This window comes from Mytilus californianus, unplaced genomic scaffold, assembly GCF_021869535.1.
Source record: "Mytilus californianus isolate M0D057914Y unplaced genomic scaffold, xbMytCali1.0.p SCAF_12, whole genome shotgun sequence".
NCBI classification, from domain to species: domain Eukaryota; kingdom Metazoa; phylum Mollusca; class Bivalvia; order Mytilida; family Mytilidae; genus Mytilus; species Mytilus californianus.
In genome coordinates, this window is record NW_026262604.1 from 62,578,944 (window position 1) to 62,601,656 (window position 22,713).

The 22,713-nt window shown below is 31.6% G+C and overlaps 1 protein-coding gene across 1 annotated transcript; it reads right to left on the reverse strand.

Moving 5' to 3' along the window:
• Positions 1–5,577: 5,577 nt before the first annotated feature.
• On the reverse strand, positions 5,578–12,160 carry LOC127721165 (uncharacterized). The gene is made up of 4 exons (XM_052227837.1): positions 12,152–12,160; positions 10,353–10,471; positions 9,729–10,204; positions 5,578–5,609 (listed from the first exon to the last, which is right to left on the reverse strand). Exons 1-4 carry the CDS (start codon positions 12,158–12,160, stop codon positions 5,578–5,580), a joined length of 636 nt encoding a protein of 211 aa, XP_052083797.1.
• Between the last annotated feature and the right edge of the window lie 10,553 nt (positions 12,161–22,713).

Genomic DNA, 22,713 nt, shown 5'->3' on the forward strand with positions numbered 1-22,713 from the left:
CATAACTGAATGCTAATAAAAAAATTTAAGTATTTTGTTTTACTATGGTTCTTAGCTACGTTTTAATACAATTTATAACATGATTTTTTGTCAGGCAAGGATAAAACTAAGAAAGGTAAAAGTTTTTTCAGGTGTTTTTGCTTCATTTAGACATGAAAAGAGAATAACGAACGACTAAAATAAAAAAGTTTGTTTTCATATAAAACATTGAACCTGCAAAAATATCTCACTTAAACGCGCAGTGAAACTTATTTGATGCTATGGATGTTACATTTATGCTTTTTAATACGATGTTATTCATTTAAGTTTGCATGCATAGTTTTTATTAGAAAAAAACACACAAACAAAGCAAGATCTAATAATTAATTGAACTGAACAAACAACACTAATTATTTTGCATTTGCATGTAACGTAGTGTATGAAAATTACGGAATCAAAAACAGAAGGAACATTTACCGGATGAATATTGTGAAGGCTCTTATGCATCTAGGTCTGTTCAATTAGAAGTCCTGAAACAAGCTGTTTATAAGGCTAATTGTTGGAAGAGTTTACTTACTGTTTTCTGGTCTGGTCTTTACGAATCTATTTCATAATTACTGACAGATTCAAAACATCAAATATATATAACAAGAAGTTGTTGTGCAGAATATTCATTGGTCAGTTATAAATGAGGTCTGTATAGGGTTTTGATTGCCTCCTTTTTAAATAAGAAATCGTTATTTTGAAACGAGGAACATTTATGAACCAAATCAACAATTGACTTAGGACAGGTGCAAACAGTTTATTTTTGGTAATATCTATTTAACGTGGCTCGGTTCTTATACATCCCGTCATTGTGTTATTGTACTATGGTAAAGTTTTGTATTCTTGTCTTGTGTTTTTACTTATCATATGTGATTTGTCTATCACCCTTTTTGTTTTCCTTTGCTAATATATTTGTTTGTTTTCATAGTGATTAAGATTACTGTAAACCAACTAATTTTCGCGAGCGATTTATTTTCGCGACTTTCGCGAGCAGAAAAATAACGCGAATATAAATCGTCGCAAATATGTAAAACTTGGATTCTTACTTATTTAACTACATCAAACAAATTTGAAAATCGCGAAATTAAATCGCCGCGAAATGGGCTAGTAAGGACTATACGCAAAATAAAGTATCCGCGAAAATAAGTTGTTTACAGTATAACACAATGTTGACTGCTGTACCCTTATTTTTGACATTTTTACCTATTATGTCTGTTTGTTTTGTTCACACATCGTTGTCAATATAATTGAATGTCATACAAGTAAGAGGTTGAGCTAGCTACATAAGACCATGTCTGTACCAAGTCAGGAAAATGAGCAATCCATGCGAAAAGGTACAAAAAGTTCTTTTGATAGACTTTACAGGAAACGTTGTTAAGTTCGTTAAAACGTATTTTTGAAATACGATTTTATCCGAAAAAATTTATATTAATGTAAACATTCATAAACTAGTAAATTCTGTCCCGAATTTGTCAAATAAAACGGAAAAAGACGAAGAAATACCTGCATTTTTTGTACTTGAGCAAGTGAAAAAATCATTTGTTCCCTGGAACAATGCTTTACTGACCACAAACTTAACCTTTTACGACACTATAGCGACAAAAAGTTCAACTATTTTCCTTATCTCCAACCATGTTTATAGAAAGGAAGACAACATTGAAACGTCAGGGAAATACAAAAATAATGTCATCTTGTGTTTTTGAAATTGAAATTGCACTTAAGTTAAGTTATTCAATATTATATAAATCAACCGTCCTTGCACGGGATTAGAACCCATGCCCACTGTGGTTGCATTGATATCTGTATTGTAAGCGAAAGCCTTATCCCCACTGCTGCCGGAATGAACATCATCAAATGGCAAGTTAAGACATTTAAACTATACATAAAAAATGATTTAAATATATGACATAATTCGGTAAAATCTTTACAAACCAAGGGGGAGTCAGCACTTGAAGGTGTGTATAGCTTACAGTTTTAGGGTATGAAGAAAAGTAACTGTGCTTTAATGATCACAAATCTGCTACCAATAATTATGCACACTTTTTAGAATTTCGTATGTTTTCGTTTTTGTACCTTTTCGCATGGAATGGCTCATATGACAGTTGTCCATTTATTTGATGTATTTGAGCTTTAGATTTTGCCATTTGATTAGGGACTGTCCGTATTGAATTTTCCTCGAAGTTCGGTATTTTTGTTATTTTACTTTTTAAGGATTTTAAGACATCCATAAAACGCTCTGTATAAATGTATGGTGATGACTTCAATGTTTTATTTATCTGCTACTATGTAAATGAATTCGCAAATGTGATTGACTTGTAATATAGAGCAAACAGATGTTTTAAATATACCATAATCAAGATAAGATACAAAGAGAGATAGAATAAGCATGATCGTTTTACAATATATCATGAATAAATATAGTATCCCGTTCGCACATTAAATTCATTTATTTATTTACCTGTCTGACAGTTGTTCCCAGCATACCCTGCTTCACAAGAACATTTGTAGGCGTTGGTCATATCCGTACAGTTTCCGTTGTGCATACATGGACTGCTGTTAAATTCATCGATATCTATTTAATAATGTCAACAAATATTCATGACAAACGAAAGGACGACTAAATGAAACCATCATACAATATAAAATCACAGATTGTGAGTCTTCTGTCCTTGTTTTTTGCTTTAATCTATAGATTAAATATAGTAATATTTTGGTAAAATCAGTGTTTTGTTCTTACGTTCGCCTATCTTTTACTCCTATATATGAGGAACAATCTTAAATGTGATTTTGCTACATTAAATTGTGTATTCTTCAGTGTTTTTGTTGCATTGTTTTTTTATTTAGTTATCCAATTCACCTATAGTTGTGTTATTTCTAAAGGTTTTTTTTTAAACATTTAAATCAAATTACTACAGGAAGATCAAATGACCCATTTCGCATCGACTGATTTCATTTGACTTGGTTTATATTCGTAAATTTATGATTCTTTTGAAGTGTTTAGTTGATCATTGTTACGTTGTTGTTATGACTTTTTCACCCAGAGATGTTTTACTGCCAAAGTTTTTTTCATAGTTTTGTATACGATTTATAGTTTCTTTCAAAAGGAGTGACTGTTTTTGATTATATGATCTTATGATCTATGGAATTTTATAATAATTGTTTTAATCTTTGGCATATTACTCTGACGTGTTCGTTACATGTAATTTTGTTTTTAAAATTTGGGGAAAAATCGAAGAAAAAAACGGTATTTTCTTTTGGGAGGGGGAGTTAGCTTAAAGTATCATGAGTATTTCCTACATGAATTTGTCAAACGTTAGATTATCATGATTTTAGAAGCAGTGCTTTTATTGTTTGACTTTTTTAAATTCACTGCAAAAATCAAAACAGCTCTGAGCATCTGATTGATTAGAATTTGTTTAAGAAATGTACAGTATGATACATTTTCTGTGCATTAGACAGAAGCAGTAGCAAGTTTATATCAACATATTCTAAACATTTGTTTGGCAAAACAAAATAGCGATTACTTGATGACTTGATTATGGATAGTTTTGTATGCTGATAAATATTATTTGTACAGGTAGTAAGCTACTCAGCTTACAAATACTACTTTGGAGACATCGTCGACATTTGAGTTATAAATATTCCTCCTTCCTCTAATAAAGTAGTTATTACCTGTTGCACATATCTTTCCCGTATATCCAAAGCGACAGATACAAAAGAGGGACGAAAGATACCAGAGGGACAGACAAACTCATAGATCGAAAACAAACTGACAACGCCATGGCCAAAAATAAAAAGACAAACAGACAAATAATAGTACAGATGACACAACATAGAAAACTAAAGACTAAGCATCACGAACCCCACCAAAAACTGGGGGTGATCTCAGGTGCTCCGGAAGGGTAAGCAGATCCTGTTCCACATGTGGCACCCGTCGTGTTGCTTATGTTATTACAAATCCGGTAAATAGTCTAATTCGGTAAGTCACATTCGTGAAAAGGGAAGGGTATTGTAGTTACGACATAAGGAACATATTCGATATCATCTGTGAAACGGTTATTCCATAACGGTCAACCAACTCGTGATGGCGTCCGCAAAAATTTACGCAGGGGTGATTTCAACATCCCCATTTGGAAATCTTGGCTTAATAGCTTCCTTGTGAGCAGCAATCCTCTATCAAGGAAATCATGATAGGAAACACAAGCCCGGGAATATCGTATCAATTGGGAGATATATACTCCGTATGCAGGCGCTGCTGGAATGTTGCTACATAAAAAATGGAAAGTTCACAATTGGGAAGCTGAAATCATCTCTTTTGTCGTAAAGTTTTGTTTTCAACCGACCCTCATTGTCAATTTCTAGATGTAAGTCAAGATATGAGGCAGACTTAACTGTATCTGTAGTATCCTTTATCTCTAGTTCGATGGGATAGATTCGTTCAACATAGTCACCAAATTTTGTATTATTTAGTGAGAGAACATCATCTATATAGCGGAACGTAGAGTTAAAGGATATTGCTAACTTCTTATCTGTCATACAATTGTATGAATTGTTCATATCTACACACGTTCTTCTATTTATGCATGGATTAGTTAGTGGCGCATTCGTCTATATCTATAAATAGGAATTGACGTAAAACAATATCATTTTTTGGAATTTATTTGATAACTCTATTAAAACAACGTTTGTCATTTTTAAAACAAAACTACAATTTTACCTTTGAAATAAAGTAGTATAATAAAAAAACAAAAAGCATGAATACATATCAAACCAATTTGAAATACCAAAATACCAAAACAATTTAGATTATTTGGTCAATAAAACTTAGATTTCAAGAATACCAAAACATAAATTATCTCTGGCTCAGAATAGAAAACAAGATAAATAATACTTCTATTTTTGGCCGAAAATTATTGTACAAGTTCATTTAACAAATAATTTATACATATACAAGAAATAGAGTATACAAAATTGCGGGCCCTACAAAAATAACCCGCATAAGTTAAATCTAAACTCACTAGTACAATAATTAAAAATTAGGGATGGGCGGGAGGGTAACTTATCGAAAACATATCTAATAATGAATACAAAATACCTTAAAAGTACTCACTGAATAGATACTATTGATAGTACAGAATTACGAAATGTTAAAAAAAACGAACTTCGCATATAATTATGCGTTTTTAGAATTAAAAACTGTACAATTATCTCTGGCTCAGAACAGAAAACAAGATAAATAATACTTTTATTTTTGGCCAAAAATTATTGTACAAGTTCATTTAACAAATAATTTATACATATACAAGAAATAGAGTATACAAAATTGCGGGCCCTACAAAAATAACCCGCCAAACAAGCCCGCAGAAAACAAAACAAAACAGATAAAGCAATATTATAGAATAGTTATCAATCAGACCCACAAACTGATATACTTTTGTGTAAGCCAGAAGAGACTCAAGAAATCAATACGATACTTTCTTGTAAATCTCCTACTGAAGATCAAAAGAATATGCTACTTCTTTGTAAATCTTCTTACTCAATGAATAAAGAACTTCATTGTAAGCCACCACCTACTGAATGGTTATCTAAAAATATAAAAAAAGAAAAAGTTAACAAACTACAACTATATAATTAAACATATGCAATTTACAAATGCGAAATAACATGAATAAAACACATTTTAAGCTGGAAAACTCCAGCTTCATTTAAATGCAAACCTCCATCTTTAATAGCAAATAAATCTCATTTTGGAGAACCTTTTAATAAAAATCTTCTATAAGACTTAATGAAACTTAGTTTTTCATCTTTACATTATTAATTAAGGCTTTATTAATCTCAACAACCTTACTTCCTAAGATAGAAGATATCAATATATTTATGTCTCTATTTCTTTTTCTTATACTATACTCTTTGACTGTCCCTCTGGTATCTTTCGTCCCTCTTTTTTGAATTTCTAAATTTACATAAAATAATCTCTAGAGTATGATTCTCTACATCATTGGTACCAAAATGTAAAATAACATGAGAAAAGCTATCAAAATCATGTAGATACAAATACTCCTTATCAATAATATATTTAATGTAACCTAAATTAGCTCCACTAAAACTCTGTACTACAGTGTCTTTTATCCCATCCAAATATTTCCCGATAGAATCACACAAGATCAACACCTTCTTCATTACTGCAATTAAGGGATAAATATAGTCATAGCCTTAGCAACGGAGACTTTCTCTGATAAAGAAAATTGAAGATACAATTTATAAGCATCACTTGCCTAATCGCCATGAACTTGTATTAACTCCGCAGGTACCTTAAATTCAAAGGCAAACGTAGCACCCCCTCGACGGAAGCTGTGTGTAGAAAATAGTCGTGGATTCCTACCTATCTTAATAATAAACTCCTTAATATACTGCTGAAAATCTATATAAGTCACAGGAACTAACTTGTGTTTACTAGGAAATAGAAAAGCTGGGCTATCTCCGTCGGCAGGAATTAGTTTACACATATTCCTATACGCTCTCAGTGGACATAATGCAGATCTAGTATTTTCAACTAATGGTATCTTCAAAATTCTATTACCCATCTGCAATAGCAATATTACCCTCTAAGATTACTTTATTTCTAGTCAACTGTTTATCTTTGTCAAATGACATTTTAGAATCGGGTACTAAATTTGATTTACGCGCCATTAAAAAAAAAGCAAATAAAAACAAACACCATATAGTGCACTGCTTAGGATCGTCGTGATTTATAACTCTATTAATATCTAGTAAAATATCTACAGTAATAGCTAATGCTTGTTGTGGTAAATGCTGTTTCTCTCTAGTAATCCCTTTCAATAATAATTTGACAGAAAACTTATGGAAAATATATCTAATAATGAATACAAAATACCTTAAAAGTACTCACTGAATAGATACTATTGATAGTACAGAATTACGAAATGTTAAAAGAAACGAACTTCGCATATAATTATGCGTTTTTAGAATTAAAAACTGTACAATTGAAATTGTCCATATACAACTGAAATAAATAATTACCATGTGTTTTAACAAAAAAAAGGGATAATGTTGGTATTGGATCAGTAGATTCAAAACGATAATCAAGGTGAGACAGACGTGTCTTGTAGATATTTTGTTCGAATCTGTTATTTAATTCAAATTGTCTACTTTATCTCACATGTTGTTTTTTTTTCGTTTTAACTTATTGAATCTATTAAAAATAATCTAGCATTGTATGATGATACGTTCTTTCTAATTAAATTACTAAAATCTAGTCAAATTTATTAAGAAATGTAAAAAGGTATTCATGGTTCACAGATACAGTTCAAGTCGCACGAATTTGCTTTGAGAAACTGTAATCATTGTGTTCCTCAATTGTAAAGTGTCATATAACTATTATGTTTCCTTGACCTGATACAAACATCCTTATAGAAATTAAAAAAGTATACATTTAAATCTACGTGTCAAGTAAAAAATGAGGACAATTCTATCCAACTTAACAATATGCAAAACAAATTTATATTACAACATGTCAATTGCAGAATGATAACAGACACCTCCAAATTTTACCTTTAAAAGACCAAGGTTAAACACGTGGTACATCTGTGTTCATATGTCGTAAGGCGTTTTGTGTCAGCAATATGTATGCTTAATGTCAAAGCATATATATATTAATGTCACACCATCTGATCCTACTTGTACCTTTTTTATATTTAAAATGGTACTTCATATTCGCCCATTCATCACATTAATTTGTACAGAAATCATCCTTATTTAAGTTTCGGTTGATAGAAGCATAAATGCTAAAATATAACCTGAGGCACAGTAAGCTAGATTGACCACAAACATATATCAATCCAAGATCCGCGCCATGTTAATAGTCAATTACTTCAAATCAGATGATACAATGACTGTATTAGTTGAAAATATGTGTTAAGTTCTCTAAATGATTTAAAATTTGATGGATATGTCGATCGTATGTGCACCTTAAAGCAACTGCTCAAACATAATAAATAGCAAACATCAAATAACGTAGTGTTAATTTCACTCAATCTCGACAATAAAGTCTTAGTGTAAACATTAATGTATATGTATAATGATATTTGAAAATCGGTTTACTTCTGTAAACCATATACTAAGTAGGTTGATATTAATGATCATGAGAAAAAAAAGTTGACGGATGTATTTATTTCAACTATCAGTATCTATTTTGAATATTTTCACAGATACATGGTCAGACAAGTATTCGTCTGTATCAGACTTCTCATTACCGCTGAAATAAAAACAGTTGGTAGATCAAGTATTTTACAAAGTTGAAAAGAATCAAACACCAAACATTATGAAAAGTGTACCAAACTTGTCTCAGGTCATCTAGACTCCGAGTTCAAACAATTAGCATATTTCGTTAAAAATAAATTATCAAAAAGTGTCATATCAGTGAGATTCCATATACACACTGGGCTACTGTTACTCTGGGGGCAAACCAGAGGGTTATCATTCTACACTCCAGACGCATGATTTGCCAATATAAATTTTATTAGCGGCTCTCGTTTTAAGATTAAGAAGGCAAATCAATTACAAAGTTGAAGAAAAAAACTTGTGCTATCAATGGGGAGGAAAAGCGAAAGATACCAAGGTGATAATCAAACGCATTGGTCGAAAATAAAGTAAAAATGCCATAGCAAAAATATGAAATATGATCAAAAGAAACACCGTTTAAATACAGTACATAAATATGCATAATACTTGGCAACATGACCCAAATCAAAAACTGTGGACGCTGTCAGGTGCTCTTGAAGGGACGCTGCTTTTGTGTTGCTCATGTAAGTACAAACCCTAGAATACGTCTTACTCGATAGTTCAAAGATATTCCATTACGGTTAACTAGCTCGTGATGGCGTTTTCTTTGTTTATTTGTAGCTTTCTTGTCAGTTGCAACCTTTTATTAAGAAATGAAGATTGTAAATGAAAGCTCTGGAATATTGTTTCAACTCGGAAATATATACTCCATATGCATGCGCCACTGGAATGTAGCTGAATGTGACTCTCGTGACTGCTATAAATCCGTTTTTTTATGATTTATTAAGAATATCCTATTCGCTCTGAATTTGACGTACAACGTATTGTTTGAGATTTTTTTTAATATACGTAACTCGACGGGTTAAATTTATGGATCAGGAATTATCTACCAAAAAAATTAGTTTGTCCACTCAAAGATTATGTACACATAAATTAGAATATTATAACCGTTATTTTGGTTATTATTATTCTGATCGTTTTAATGATTTCTATCAATATTATCATGATAATTATTATGTTATTATTACTATTATCATGATTAATCATTACCTTAATTCTCATTATATTACATATTTACCATATCATTTTTTTAAATTTCTTAATCATTACATTGTAAAAATTAAAAATTTCAGTACACTTACAGTATGCCACACGTTGTCCAGCAATATAACCATAACCATTTGCTTTAGCTGTCCCCGTCGACGCTAGGAAAAATGTAACTGTCGGGTTACTATGAAATATGGTATGTGATCCTTCTATCACATTGATGTCAGCGATTTATAGGTCTTTGCTTCCTAGTACTTGTCGCCAATGATAAGACGAAACACATAAGCCATCAAGTAATAGTCAGTTTATTTCAGAAGATCGAATTATAACTGTAAGTGCATTTTGAAATGGATTACCGGGATTATTAATTGTTGAAAACGTATAGTCTGCAGCAAACTGTTCTAAAGGTGGTAGTGATATCATGGCCGGGTCTCCATTATCGGAACCAAAGCCACCTTCTGCAAAGAATACTACCGCAACTGGTTTGTCTGCAACAATAGTCCGTGATGATTTAACAACGATTTGAAAACTATATAAATCACCAGCTATTAACAAATGAACAGTACCTTTTCCATATATATTTATATTCGTATTGTTCGCACTAGCGACAATTTTAAAATTAACTGGCACATCGCAGTTTTGCATGTTTATAGTAACAAACCTTTTACCAAATGTATCAATTTGTGTCATTTGGGATGACAGATGATCAGCGAATCCAGCGCCTATGCGACTGTATTGATTACCTCTTATTACTGATACCACCTTTGAAGACCAAATGAAAGGTTCCTGAATAGTCTGAACTCGAACTTCCAACAGCTTGGAACGTTTGAGACTTATTCATGTAAACGATAAATGTCATTTCAGCTTTGTAGCTAATACTGTTGTAAGAAATTGGCGAGCCTCCTTTTGCAATTGTTATTTCTACACTGGTAGTGTCTTCTGTTGCAATAATTAGAAATGTAGGAAGCTCACTCTATGTTATTGCGTAATATGCGTATCCGAGCAAATCAACTGGAAATACAACAAATGCGTCAGATGTAGTCGTATGTTTATTAACAGCATATACGGTAATCTCTTCGCTTGATTGAATTTCTATCCCCTTGTTGCTCAGTTTACTTCAAATATCACGAACATCATATGCAAAAGCGACATTCTTTACTTGTTTATGCCTCACGTATAAAGTTTTAGAAACTGGCGGATACAACAATGGAGTTGTTACGTTAACTTTAACTGTGCAAAAGCAATCAGTGGTGATAAAAACTTCTAACAACTGGCCATAAAACCGAAAATAAAATGTCTGCCTTTATTGTCTTTTCCTGTAAAGTCGCAGTTATATGCATTTTTAATATTACTGAAATACATGTAACATTGCGAGATGTGTAAAATGTTTTATGGACATTTTTATTCTTAATTATAAAGTTGTAACATAAAATTATACTGGGATTTTATGGCAATCAAATCTTTCACTATCACTCTGTGTCATCGCCACCGGAAATTGGGTACCAACGAAACGGAGAGAAAGGGGAAAAAAGTAAACAAGGTAAAAATTCCTTTAATTTTAACCATTTCTACCGGTTTGACGAGTTTACCGCTTATGACACGATTTTCAGGTATATAGTGCTTTAATTTTTATTCCAACAATGAACAAGTAGCAAACAATGACAACTTTTTTTGTTATACTCCAAAACGGCGCACTTGGTATCAGAACACTTCGAGGTCGATCTTAAACCGACGTCCCGCTGTCCAGATATTCAATTCTTCCATCTCTTTCCTAACAACTTTTTTATTATCATAGGGTGAGTTCATATTTACTGTAACTTGATATCAAAAAGATTTTTTCTAAAGAATATCGACCTAAACATCTATTGTTTACTAGCAAACTGCACGGCGTTGTGAGGCGAATTGCAAAACAACAACTTGTTTTCCGTATGGCGTCTTGTAATGTAAAGCTGATAATAACTAGATGACTACATAGATGATAACAATATGATAAACATACTAATTCGTTACCTGCTTACAAATATCAGAAATAAACTATCCACATTCTTTTTGCAAAGAATTCCGCTCAAGCCGGTGCTAGGGGCCGTCTTAAACTTGCAGTGAAGTGAGAGATTTTACTTTGCTCTGTGTAGAACATGTTGAAGGCCTCAATGTGACTGAATTAAACTTATTCAGGGTTTGTACTAACATTATCAACATGACAGGCACCACATGAGATGCAGAATCTGCTAACCCTTCCGGAGCACATGAGTTCACCCCTAGTTTTTGATGGGGTTGGTGTTGCTCAGCTTTTAGTTATCTATGTTGTGTTTTGTGTACTATTGTTTGTCTGTTGGTCTTTTTCTTTTTTAGCCATGGCGTTTTCAGTTTATTTTCGACTTATGAGTTTGAATGTTCCTCTGGTATCTTCCATTTTTTTTTAGATGAATAAATGTACTGTTCCTTTGCTTTTTGTGTGTTTTTGCTGTGCAAGTACTGATTTTGTACCATGGACGGATACTCTATATCCTTAGTTTTTCTATTACATAGTAAAAAATATTATAAAATATATGCCAATAATTTCATTCGGATTTCATCATTGCGTACCGGCCTTATTGGACGTTGTGTTTTGAGAGACAAAAATTGTTTCTTCGACCAAATTAATCAAAATATATTCTTAATGCGTTAAACAGCTGTTGTTTTAATTGTTGTAAAGGTAAATTTTCAGCAATTTCAATAAAACACTAACCATTCATCTTTTGTTGGGGTGTTTTTTCTTTGAATAATAATCTTTATTTACCAAAGTCATATCAACTATAGACATACAACATATAAACTACACATAGTATACATAGATAGCAGAAGGAAGTGTAAAACACATTAAAACATGTTAGATCTTAATTTTATGGCACAAAATATAAATTTACCCAAATTACATAGGTCTTTAAGATTATTAGAACTCATTAATTGTATATATTTATACATAGAAGGTTTTCTCCAATAATAAGATTTAATAAAATAAGATCTAAGACCTCGATAAGTGGGACATTTTAAAATGAAATGAATTTTATCCTCAATGTCATTTTTACAAAAACTTCAGAGTCTATTACTTCTTGGAATTGCAGAATAACGTCCACATTATATAGCTAAATCATGACTACTAAGTCTTATTTTGGTAATACATGTCTTATAAATAACTGGTATTGGTTTACATAAGTAATATTGTAAACAAAACTTTTGAACCATATATCTATAACTTGAACATTTAACTAAACATCAACAGTTATAGCAACACGTGGTTTCATTTTTCAAACACGCATTCTGTTTTGAAACTTACGGGATTTCAATTTGATTTTTTGTGTGTGGGAGAAGAATTATGAAAATGAATATCTTGACCTGGTAAGAACTAAAAATAAATAAGTTTGCATAAGACAGGATGAAAATGAATTGAATCTTCAGCCCAAAAAACCGGAAAAAAATGTTCAAAAAAGTGAGGAAAAAAAAATTCAAGCCGAAAAAAAGCAAATAAATGATCAATCCGAATACCCCCCTCTCTGGAATATCATATGGTCTGGTCGTCCCCTTATAAAGGTATGGAACTTGACATATATATTAGATTTTATAGAAATGTAAATCAATAGTGTCTAAAAATCAACATTTAACCCTGAATTTTAAATATATGAAATCAATCGAATCTTATCTGAAATGCTAAATCATATTTTTTTTTATATTTTATAAGGAGAAAAAGATACAAATAAAGCACTTAATCACCCCTAAATGTGTACCAGATTTACTATTTTCATGATAAGAATTTACAGATTTCAGCATTTTATTAAAACCGTCTCAAAAAGCAGATATCTAGATTACGCTTTTATCAAATCAATCTTTAACATTTCGTGGTTTTTTTTTCAAAAGAATTTATGTGAATACACAGACAGGCTCTTAACTAATTTTTCCTATGCCCTTAGTAGATGACAACTGCTATTATACCATACGAGTAGTCTGTCAAAGACACTGCAAAAGTGTTAAAGAAAGTTAAAACATGTATCCACTGTTGTGTGTATCTTATTCAAATTGTTCAAGCTTAACTTATACTTTTTTCATAATCTAAATTTACGACTGGAAGAGAAGATAACATGATTTTCATTTATTCACTGTAAATTGGCTACATTACAACCGCATCTGATATCTGATGTAAAACCGGATATATATGAATTATAATGTAAACTATAAAAATAATATAATTCAAATTGTTTTATATAATATGCTAGAGATATAATAAGACTATGTACATTGTAGGCTACTAGTGTGTATAAATGTACAATGCCGTCAAGTTTATAAATTATATTTTTATCAAATATATTATTAGGTATTAAAACTTATAGCACTATTTCTTGAAAAGGACGGCATGCAAATATTAAAAAAATAGCATGTTGCCGTACTGTATATCTGTAAACAAGAGCAAGTTGTCGTACTGTAAATCTGTAAACAAGAGCAGTTGCCGTACCCTAGGTTTAATTGGCTTTTACATGCATTCTTTGGAAAACGTCTTTTTGATAGCAAATTTCAGTAAATATGAAGTTACACTATCATAATCTAAAACTTTGTCAAGACGTCGGAGGGGCGATCAACTTCGAAATTTTCTGGTACTAAGTGCACCGTCTTGGAGTATAACAAACAGTCTTGTCATTGTTTGCTACTTGTTAGCATAAGACAATAAAGCCTCATATAACAGAAAATTGAATTATGAGCGGTATCCGATAGAAATGGTTTAAATTAAAGGAATTCCTATCTTGTTTATTTTTTCTCCTTTCTGTTAGCTTCATTTGTACCCAATGTCCGGTGGCGTTGATACACAGTGACTATGTTGTCAATATCATACTGATATCGTGAATATTTGATCACTTTCAATCGTTTTTGTTACAAATATAAAATTATGAAATGATTCAAATGAACATTAAAGCTTTGACCACTTTTGTTTTATATCAAAACGTATGTGAATTTGTTTTACCTTCAATACATAAAGTAAGTTGCCATATGTACCTCGTGATTGCATAGAAGACCCAATGTCGAAGAAACATATCTTGAACTTTAGCTGTGATTAGCTGAATTTTTTACTATGACAAAGTTTAGAAGACGACATTTCTTATATATACAACTTTTATACGTCATGAAAAAAATGTCCATTTCAAAGAAAACTTAATAGCAAAAATGAATAAGGAAGCTAACGTTTAATCGAAGCAATATCTTTCTGATCGATATTGATTTTTATGGCAATGATGTAACCATTACCAAATCACCTTAATAACAAAAATAGGTTGAAACTTTTAATGTCCCGTATATTAGTAATCAATTTGGTAAATGCGTAAACATTAACGTTTGAAATTTCCATCTACAGTAAATTTAGTGTTCTTATTTTGTGCATGCGAGAATCGAGAATTGTTTACAGAAGTGCAATTATATGAATGAGATTCATGTCCTTATATGATCTCACGTGCTTGATAAATGCACAATTATGACGAAATTTCATATAATATTGTTAGTATTGTTAGTATTCCACGTTACTTCTTCAGCCAACTATTGTAATAAAAAAGTCTTGAAATTTAAAAACAGATGCGTATGTAGGAGTTTTTTTAACAACAATTGACAATGAAGCTTTACATGATATTCTTTACTATTTTATAACAAAGAAAGCAAAGTTATTTAGCACACTTCGATTTAATCTTTAATTCATTTTTGATTACGTAATACGAAACTAATAAATGTACATTGCTTTCTATATTAGTTGTCCTTGACAAAAAAATAATTTCATTTCTCATTTCTGATTTGACTTATTTGAAGATTGACCATAACAAGGAAGTGTTTCTATATGCTTTTTTATTCGTCAGATGACATATCCTTTGCATGCATTAATCTGGAACTTTTTGCTTGATTTCAATGTAAACGTGCCTGATTTCATGTTTTCTGGTTCTTTTTACCGATTTTCGTATGTGGTACTGCTGACCGTGCGAGGGTTTCATAGCTAGTGAAGATCGTTAAATATTCCAATAGTAGTAATTGTTTGATTTTACACTCACAATCTAGAATAAGGAGATGTGGAATAATTGACTTAAATTCGAAACCGAAGAAGTTGTAAAGTTACAAATATGGGACGAAGGATCAGCTTACCCTCCCGGGGTACATTAAATCATTACTGTGTATGTCATTCTTCTATTAATGTCAAGGTATAATCATTATTTTTTCTCGACTTATGATTTTGAATTGTCTCATTAAGACTTTTGCATTTTAATTTTTTGTTTCTACGTTTAATATTTGGCTATTTGTTTATCTTCTTTTTGGTATTATAGCTCTTCAACTACATCGATTCTCATACATCCTTGGCTTTCAATATTCGGGTTTGAGCGTTCCTGGTGAAGGAAAATCATAGAAAAGCGCTTCGGTCGCATGAGAAATATAACATGTTTTTCCATTTTTAAAACATAGTTGTCAAATGAAGTTTTTGATATGCGTAAATAAACTGAAATTAAACACAACAAAACAAGTTCATGGTTGTAACCAGGATTTGTTTTCTCTCAATCGATTTATTACTTTTGAACAGCGGTATACTACTGTTGCCTTTATTCATCGCATCAGGGAACAAAGTTCTTTTTCATTTAAATTGTTGATTTAAATAGTTGACTTGTTTGACAGTCAAAACACAATATTATTTCATATTAAACCTATAACTTTCACAATTGTCCCAAAAAATCACTTTCAAAAGTGTTTGATCTTGACGACTTTGACATTAGTTTTATTGAACTAATAAGGATTAATTAATCTATAATTACTTATACATTGACTTCAATTTTGATGAAATTTACTTATTTGATTTTTATTTCAGAAGAACTACCGTTTCAAAAAAGGTGTTTAATGCACCCCTCTTAACGAACTTTAGAAGGAGAGGAACCATAAAGATGCAAATGTATCTAAGTTCTAGTTTAACTTCAACTGTGTTTTTTGGGTTTCATAGAATCATATTTTTGTGTCTTTCATTAAAATCAATACTATTTTAAATGTACTATAAAATTGAGAATGGAAACGGGGAATATGTCAAAGAGACAACTACCCGACCAAAGAGCAGAAAACAGCCTATGGCCAACAATGGGTCTTCAACGCAGCGAAAAAATCCCACACCCGGAGGTGGGCATCAGCTGGCCCCGAAATAAAAATGTGTACTAGTTCAGTGAAAATGGACGCCATACTAAACTCCAAAACATATAAATGAACTAAAAGTAAAAAAAAAACATACAAGACTAGCATAGGCCAGAGGCTCCTGATTTGGGACAGGCACAACAATGCGGCTGGGTTAAACGTGTTTTGTGAGATCTCAACCCTTCCCCTATACCTCTAGCCAATGTAGAATAAATAAACACACAGCAATACACACAGTAAAACTCAGTTTTAAAGAAGTCCGAGTCCAATGTCAGAATAAGTAACAAAAGAAACTAAGCAAAATGACAAAGATACATAAATTAAGAAAGGACTACTAGCAGTTATTGACATGCCAGCTCCAGACCTCAAATAAACTTATTGATAATTGTGTCTTCATCATATGAAAATCAAGCACAATCCCTCCCGTTAGGGGTTTAGAATAATACCACCATAAAATATATGAGAAGAACATAACCCGTATCATGCCAACAACTTGTTCTAAAATAAATGGGTTTATTTGTGATGCAAAGACCCTGGTGTGAATCAATATTAATACCAAAATATGCAATCCTTAATGACCTGACAACAGGAAATACAGGAACGTATAAGATGTCTGCATGTTGATTTTAATTTACGAATGATGTCCTTGTACCGATGATAAAATTTAGTAAATGTTTTGACTAGTTTGTGATATCGAAAACCCTCGTGTAATAATGTTTCAGTAATACAGAGATTTCTTCCGTTAAAGTCAAATACGTTGTTACATACACAAGCGAATCTAACAAGTTGGGATATATAAACACCATACGATGGTGACAAGGGAACGTCACCATCTGAAAATGGATAATTAACCATGGGAAATGAAAAACCATCTCTTTTATCATAAATTTTGGTATTAAGATTCCCGTTAAAGATATAGATATCAAGATCCAAGAAAGGACCGTGTTCACTGTCAGTATTAGCTTTATTTGAAGTCAGTTCTGCAGGATAAATCTCTTTAGTGTAGATACTGAAGTCGTCATTATTGAGAGCCAATATATCATCCAAATATCTAAAAGTGTTATTAAATTTTTGAATCAGATGTTGTTTAGACGGGTCTTTGCTGATTTGAGTCATAAATTGTAACTCATAACAATATAGAAACAGGTCCACAATAAGTGGTGTATAGTATATCTTAATGACATTGATATTTTTCAAAATCATACATTTTTATTTTTAACTTTTTTGTAAGTTTTATGAGTTTTTACGCATGTACCTAATTTGGTAATTATGACAATGACATTATATCAAATATTTGTGCATGTGAAAAAGCAGGTATCACACACTCTTATTATTGATTTTCTAATATCAAAATAACATATCACGGATCCAACAGGGAAGAAAAAATTACACTACACCTGCATTTTTCTAAATATCAGATAGTGCAGACCTACTTAATTATTTGCTATATATTGTAACCCACCTAATTTTCGCAAGTGATTCATTTTTGCGACTGTTGCAAGTAGAACATGGGTCTTCTCTTATATTAATAAATTATGACAAATAGACAATCGCGAAGTCGGCCGAAAATGGCTAAACGCAAAACGAATGTATCTGCGAAAATAAGTTGGTTTACAGTATTTAAAATGATACATCTGTGCATTAACATGAGTAAGCAAGATAATACTGGATAATGTTTAAACTGAACAAACTGTTTGAAGATAAAACACATGCTGTTTAAATTTGTACTTTACTTTTACTTTTAAATGTAGAATCTCTACAAAGAAGGACTAGTTATATCAATATATCTTTTAGGTTTATACCGATACACTTATCAGCGAAAATTACAATTTGTGCGGATAAACATACATGAATAAAGTCGATACCGCTGCTGGTTGATAGTTAGTCCTTGGGGTTTTATCAGCTAAGTAGCCACGCCTGCGGACTGGCATTATTTAAAACATTCTTTCCATAGATTCTCCTTTGACAAATTTAGAAATCAATAGATAACTAGGATTCCAAATCTTTCAGGCAAAGTGGTTTTGCTATTTCTTTTCGGTCCAGTAAGGTCGTATTGCTATTCGCATTTTCAACTACTTAAATATGTGAGTTCGAGCGTTCCTGTTAAAGGTTTATCCAGATAAGCGCTTTGAGTGCGTTAAGTTTTTAAAAGTTTAATTTTCATTTAACAGTTTATTTCATAATTCATATGGTAAAAGTGCCATACTACATCTCTATAATATTCATTTTCTTCAAATTTGAATGTTTACAGATTTTTTTTATTCTGAATATTGCGTGGCTGAGTGTGAAATGTAATTTTATAAACTTTTCTCAGAACAGAACCAGGTTAACATGGTCGAGAAAGTAAATTTTCATGATTGACCATGTGAAAACACAGAGATGTATTGTTTAATTTGTTCGAACGCACTAAAGAGATTTAAACTTCTATATAAGAAGTATTCTTTTAAAACGAAATCTTATGATCCGAGAACAAAAATAAATGAAAAATCTTTAAATATTCGTTTAAACGTTACAACTTATTCCAAACTAATATATATGATAGGATATTAAAATTGAAATATCATTGCATGTTAGGAAATTCTTTTCATGATTTCCATTCAATGTTATGTAGACGAAACGCGCGTCTGGCGTATCAAACTATAAGCCTGGTACCTTTGATAACTATTTACACCACTTGGTCGATGCCAATGCTGGTGGACGTTTCGTCTCGAGGGTATCACAAGCCCTGTTGTCAGCACTTCGGTGTTGACATACATATCAATTTACTGTTTGCTAAAGTATGAATTATTCGAAATACTAAGGATTTTCTTATCCCAGGCATAGATTACTTTAGCCGTGTTTGGCACAACTTTTTGGAATTCTGGGTCTCAATGCTCTTCAACTTTATACTTGTTTGGCTTTCTCACTACTTTTGATCTGAGCGTCACTGATGAGTCTTATATATATGAGACCGAAACGCGCGTCTGGTGTATTAAATTATAAGCCTGGTACCTTTGATAACTAATCATATAAAACAAAGTAATTTGATAAAAATAAAAAAACCAACTAGTACCTCAGAAATACATGGTCTAGCTTTGAAATGAAAGCATATGGAATGTTCAATATGACGGTAACATAAACACAGTGACCCCCTTGTATTTTCTCTTTTTTTTTCTATTCTTTGTATGAATGACCTATTTATGTTTATCAAATGATAGACGTAAAGCAAAAATTATCAAAATTTTCTAACCTTCAAAAACCTTGACAGAATTCGTAACAATAACCTTTGAAACGATTGGACAAAAATATATCTTTTTGATATATGATTGTCAAAGCAATCCCTTCCTTGTACGGAAAATTAAGACTTTTGGTCAATAGTAACATGAGTAAGGATACCTGATCAAATAACGTCAAGAGTTTTTTTTTGGCAAATTTTAATTTTTGATGGACAATGTGCATTTCATTAAATCTCTAAATCTTTGTATCACGATTCGTAGATAAATATAACACACACAAGATAAAAGCAAATCAATGCTCTTGACCTCTGATTTGGATATACTGTATTTGCTCTGTTCGTCTTATCAACTAAAGTTTTACTTTAATAACTAAAAGTTAAACTCACATTTGTTATCGGTTAACGGTATTAAATGTTCTTAAGTACTTTTGGCAGATTTAAAAAATCTGATGAATGCGACAAATATTATCATATAGCTTGTGATTTAAAAGTTTGATAACATATTTTTGAATGTTTTGGTAAAAAAAGCTCTATTGCTAAAAAAATGTTTTTCAATGCGAAATTGAAAAATCGTCTAAAGAAATAATCCACAATGCTTTTCAACAAAAAAATGGTAGCATACGCTATAAATTTATTACTTTGGGTTACCATACGGCATATTTTGTTAATAGTGAGACAAAAGATAAAATATGCTACTCAGAGGAACAAGTGATCAGTATGCTGGAGTTTCTTATTGACAACATATTTGTTGAATTTGAAGGTAGATTTTTTCAACAAATTGTCGGCATTCCTATGGGAACGAATTGGGCGCCTCTCCTTGCCGACCTCTTCTTATTTTCATATGAATCGGAGTTCCCTCAGACACTTGTCAAAAACAAGAAAATCAAAGAAGCCAGGTCATTTAATTTCACATTCAGATATATTGATGATGTTCTTTCCATTAACAATCCTAACGTTTCTGATTGGGTTCCATTAATATATCCCCCAGAACTACAAATGAAAGAAACAACAGACACGGTTTCCTCCGCCTCATTTTTGGACTTATACCTCGAATTTGACATTCACGGTCATCTCAGTACCAGAATCTATGACAAACGAGACGATTTTAATTTTTAAATTATCAATTTCCCCCACCTTAGTAGTAATATACCAACTTCACCTGCATATAGGATATACATTTTCCAACTTATTCGGTATTCAAGAGCATGCAGCAACTACTCAGACTTTGTAAAACGTCACCAGTGTCTGAACAGAAAGTTGATGAATCAGGGGTATGTCAAAGAACGTCTCGTCATTTTCTAAAAAAAAAGTTCATCGGAAGGTACCAAGACCTTGTTGATAAATATTCCGTATCAACTTCACAAATAATACACGATGGTCTTTAAGTATAAATTCTTGGTACTCACGTCGTTTATCATCTTAATAACGTCTTATAGTACTCTTTTATTTGTCTTTATTAATATTACTCGTACTGTTTAGTCTGTTTCTGGTGATATCCATTTGACGTGGCTCTGTACTTATATACCCCGTCATTGTGTTATTGTGCCATGGTAAATGTTGGTTTATATATTTGTTTGTTTTTATAGTGATTAAGATAATAACACAATGTTGACTGCTGTAACCCTATTTTTGACATTTATACCTATTATATCTGTTTGTTTTGTTCACACATCGTTGTCAATATAATGGAATTTTATGCGACTGTCATACAAGTGAGAGGTTTAGCTAGCTATAAAAACAGATTTAATCCACCATTTTCTACATAAGAAAATGCCTGTACCAAGTCAAGAATAAAACAGTTGTTAGCCATTTGTTTGATGTGTTTGAGCCTTCGATTTTGCCGTTTGATTTGGGACTTTCCGTTTTGAATTTTCCTCGGAGTTAAGTATTTTTGTGATTTTACATTTTTCCTGTTACATAGATTTATCGTTTGCTTGATTTTCGGTTTTACTTTTAATTTCCGATGATGATATTTTGAATGAATGTAATATTACACAGCAGTTGAAGCGAGCATACCAAGAGACGCTTACCTTGGCGATGCATCCGGTCTCACTTCTTTTAGAGTTAATGTGATTCTCACAGTTTCTAGTTAATACCTTAAATTGATGTGTCTCTTCTTAATCAAATAACGAGTCTGAACATGGTTTATCTTATAAATATAAAAAAAGAAGATGTGGTATGATTGCCAATAAGACAACTCTCCACAACTAAATGACACAGATATAAAAAAAAAAAACTGAAAGTCACTTTACAGCCCTCAACAATGAGCAAAACCCATTCCGTATAATCAGCTATAAAAGGTTCCGAAATGACATATGTAAATCAATTCAAACAAGAAAACTAACGGTCTAATTCATAAGAAATATGTAAAATCACAAAAAAACTACTGAATTAAAGGCAACATAAGAACAAACTATAAAAATCAGCTGAAAAAGGCTTAACTCATCAGATGGATACACATGGAAATACATCTAACAAAATAAATGTTGTTTCTTTCATAAAATACATATTACACTTTTAATAAGATAATTTTTTCTTTGTATTGCATAGACCAAATGACTTTAATATAAGCAAAATCCATATTGTATGGCAAGTTATTAGTGACCCTGGCAAAATTTTTAAAATCCAAACGAGAAAACCAAACTTTTTTGAAAGGCCTGACGAAACAATAAACATAAAAAGTACCATTGTGAAAGAATGTAATTCAATGACAACTTAAAATGAGTTCCGACATATTATATAGCATGTGTTCAAAGTGAATATGTTCTCATCCTGATTATGACGCCATTGGATGTTAAGCAGAAAACAATCAATCTTAATGTTTGATTTCATAACCTTTTTCACCATGTGGTGCCTCAAACAAGGGCCCGAAATTAAGACTGATGGGTATTTATATTCTGCAATTTCATACACATAAAGAATAAGTAAACAGAAATCCGGCCATCTAGCTGTCATTG

Bases quoted from the DNA above. Each gene is read 5' to 3' on its own strand.
- LOC127721165 (XM_052227837.1), bottom strand. The intron at 10,205-10,352 runs AACATAGAGTGA...TACATGAATAAG, and splicing joins GGATACGCATATTACGCAAT to TCTCAAACGTTCCAAGCTGT. The intron at 5,610-9,728 runs GTAATCCATTTC...TTATATTTTTAG, and splicing joins TTCAACAATTAATAATCCCG to ATAACCATTCAGTAGGTGGT.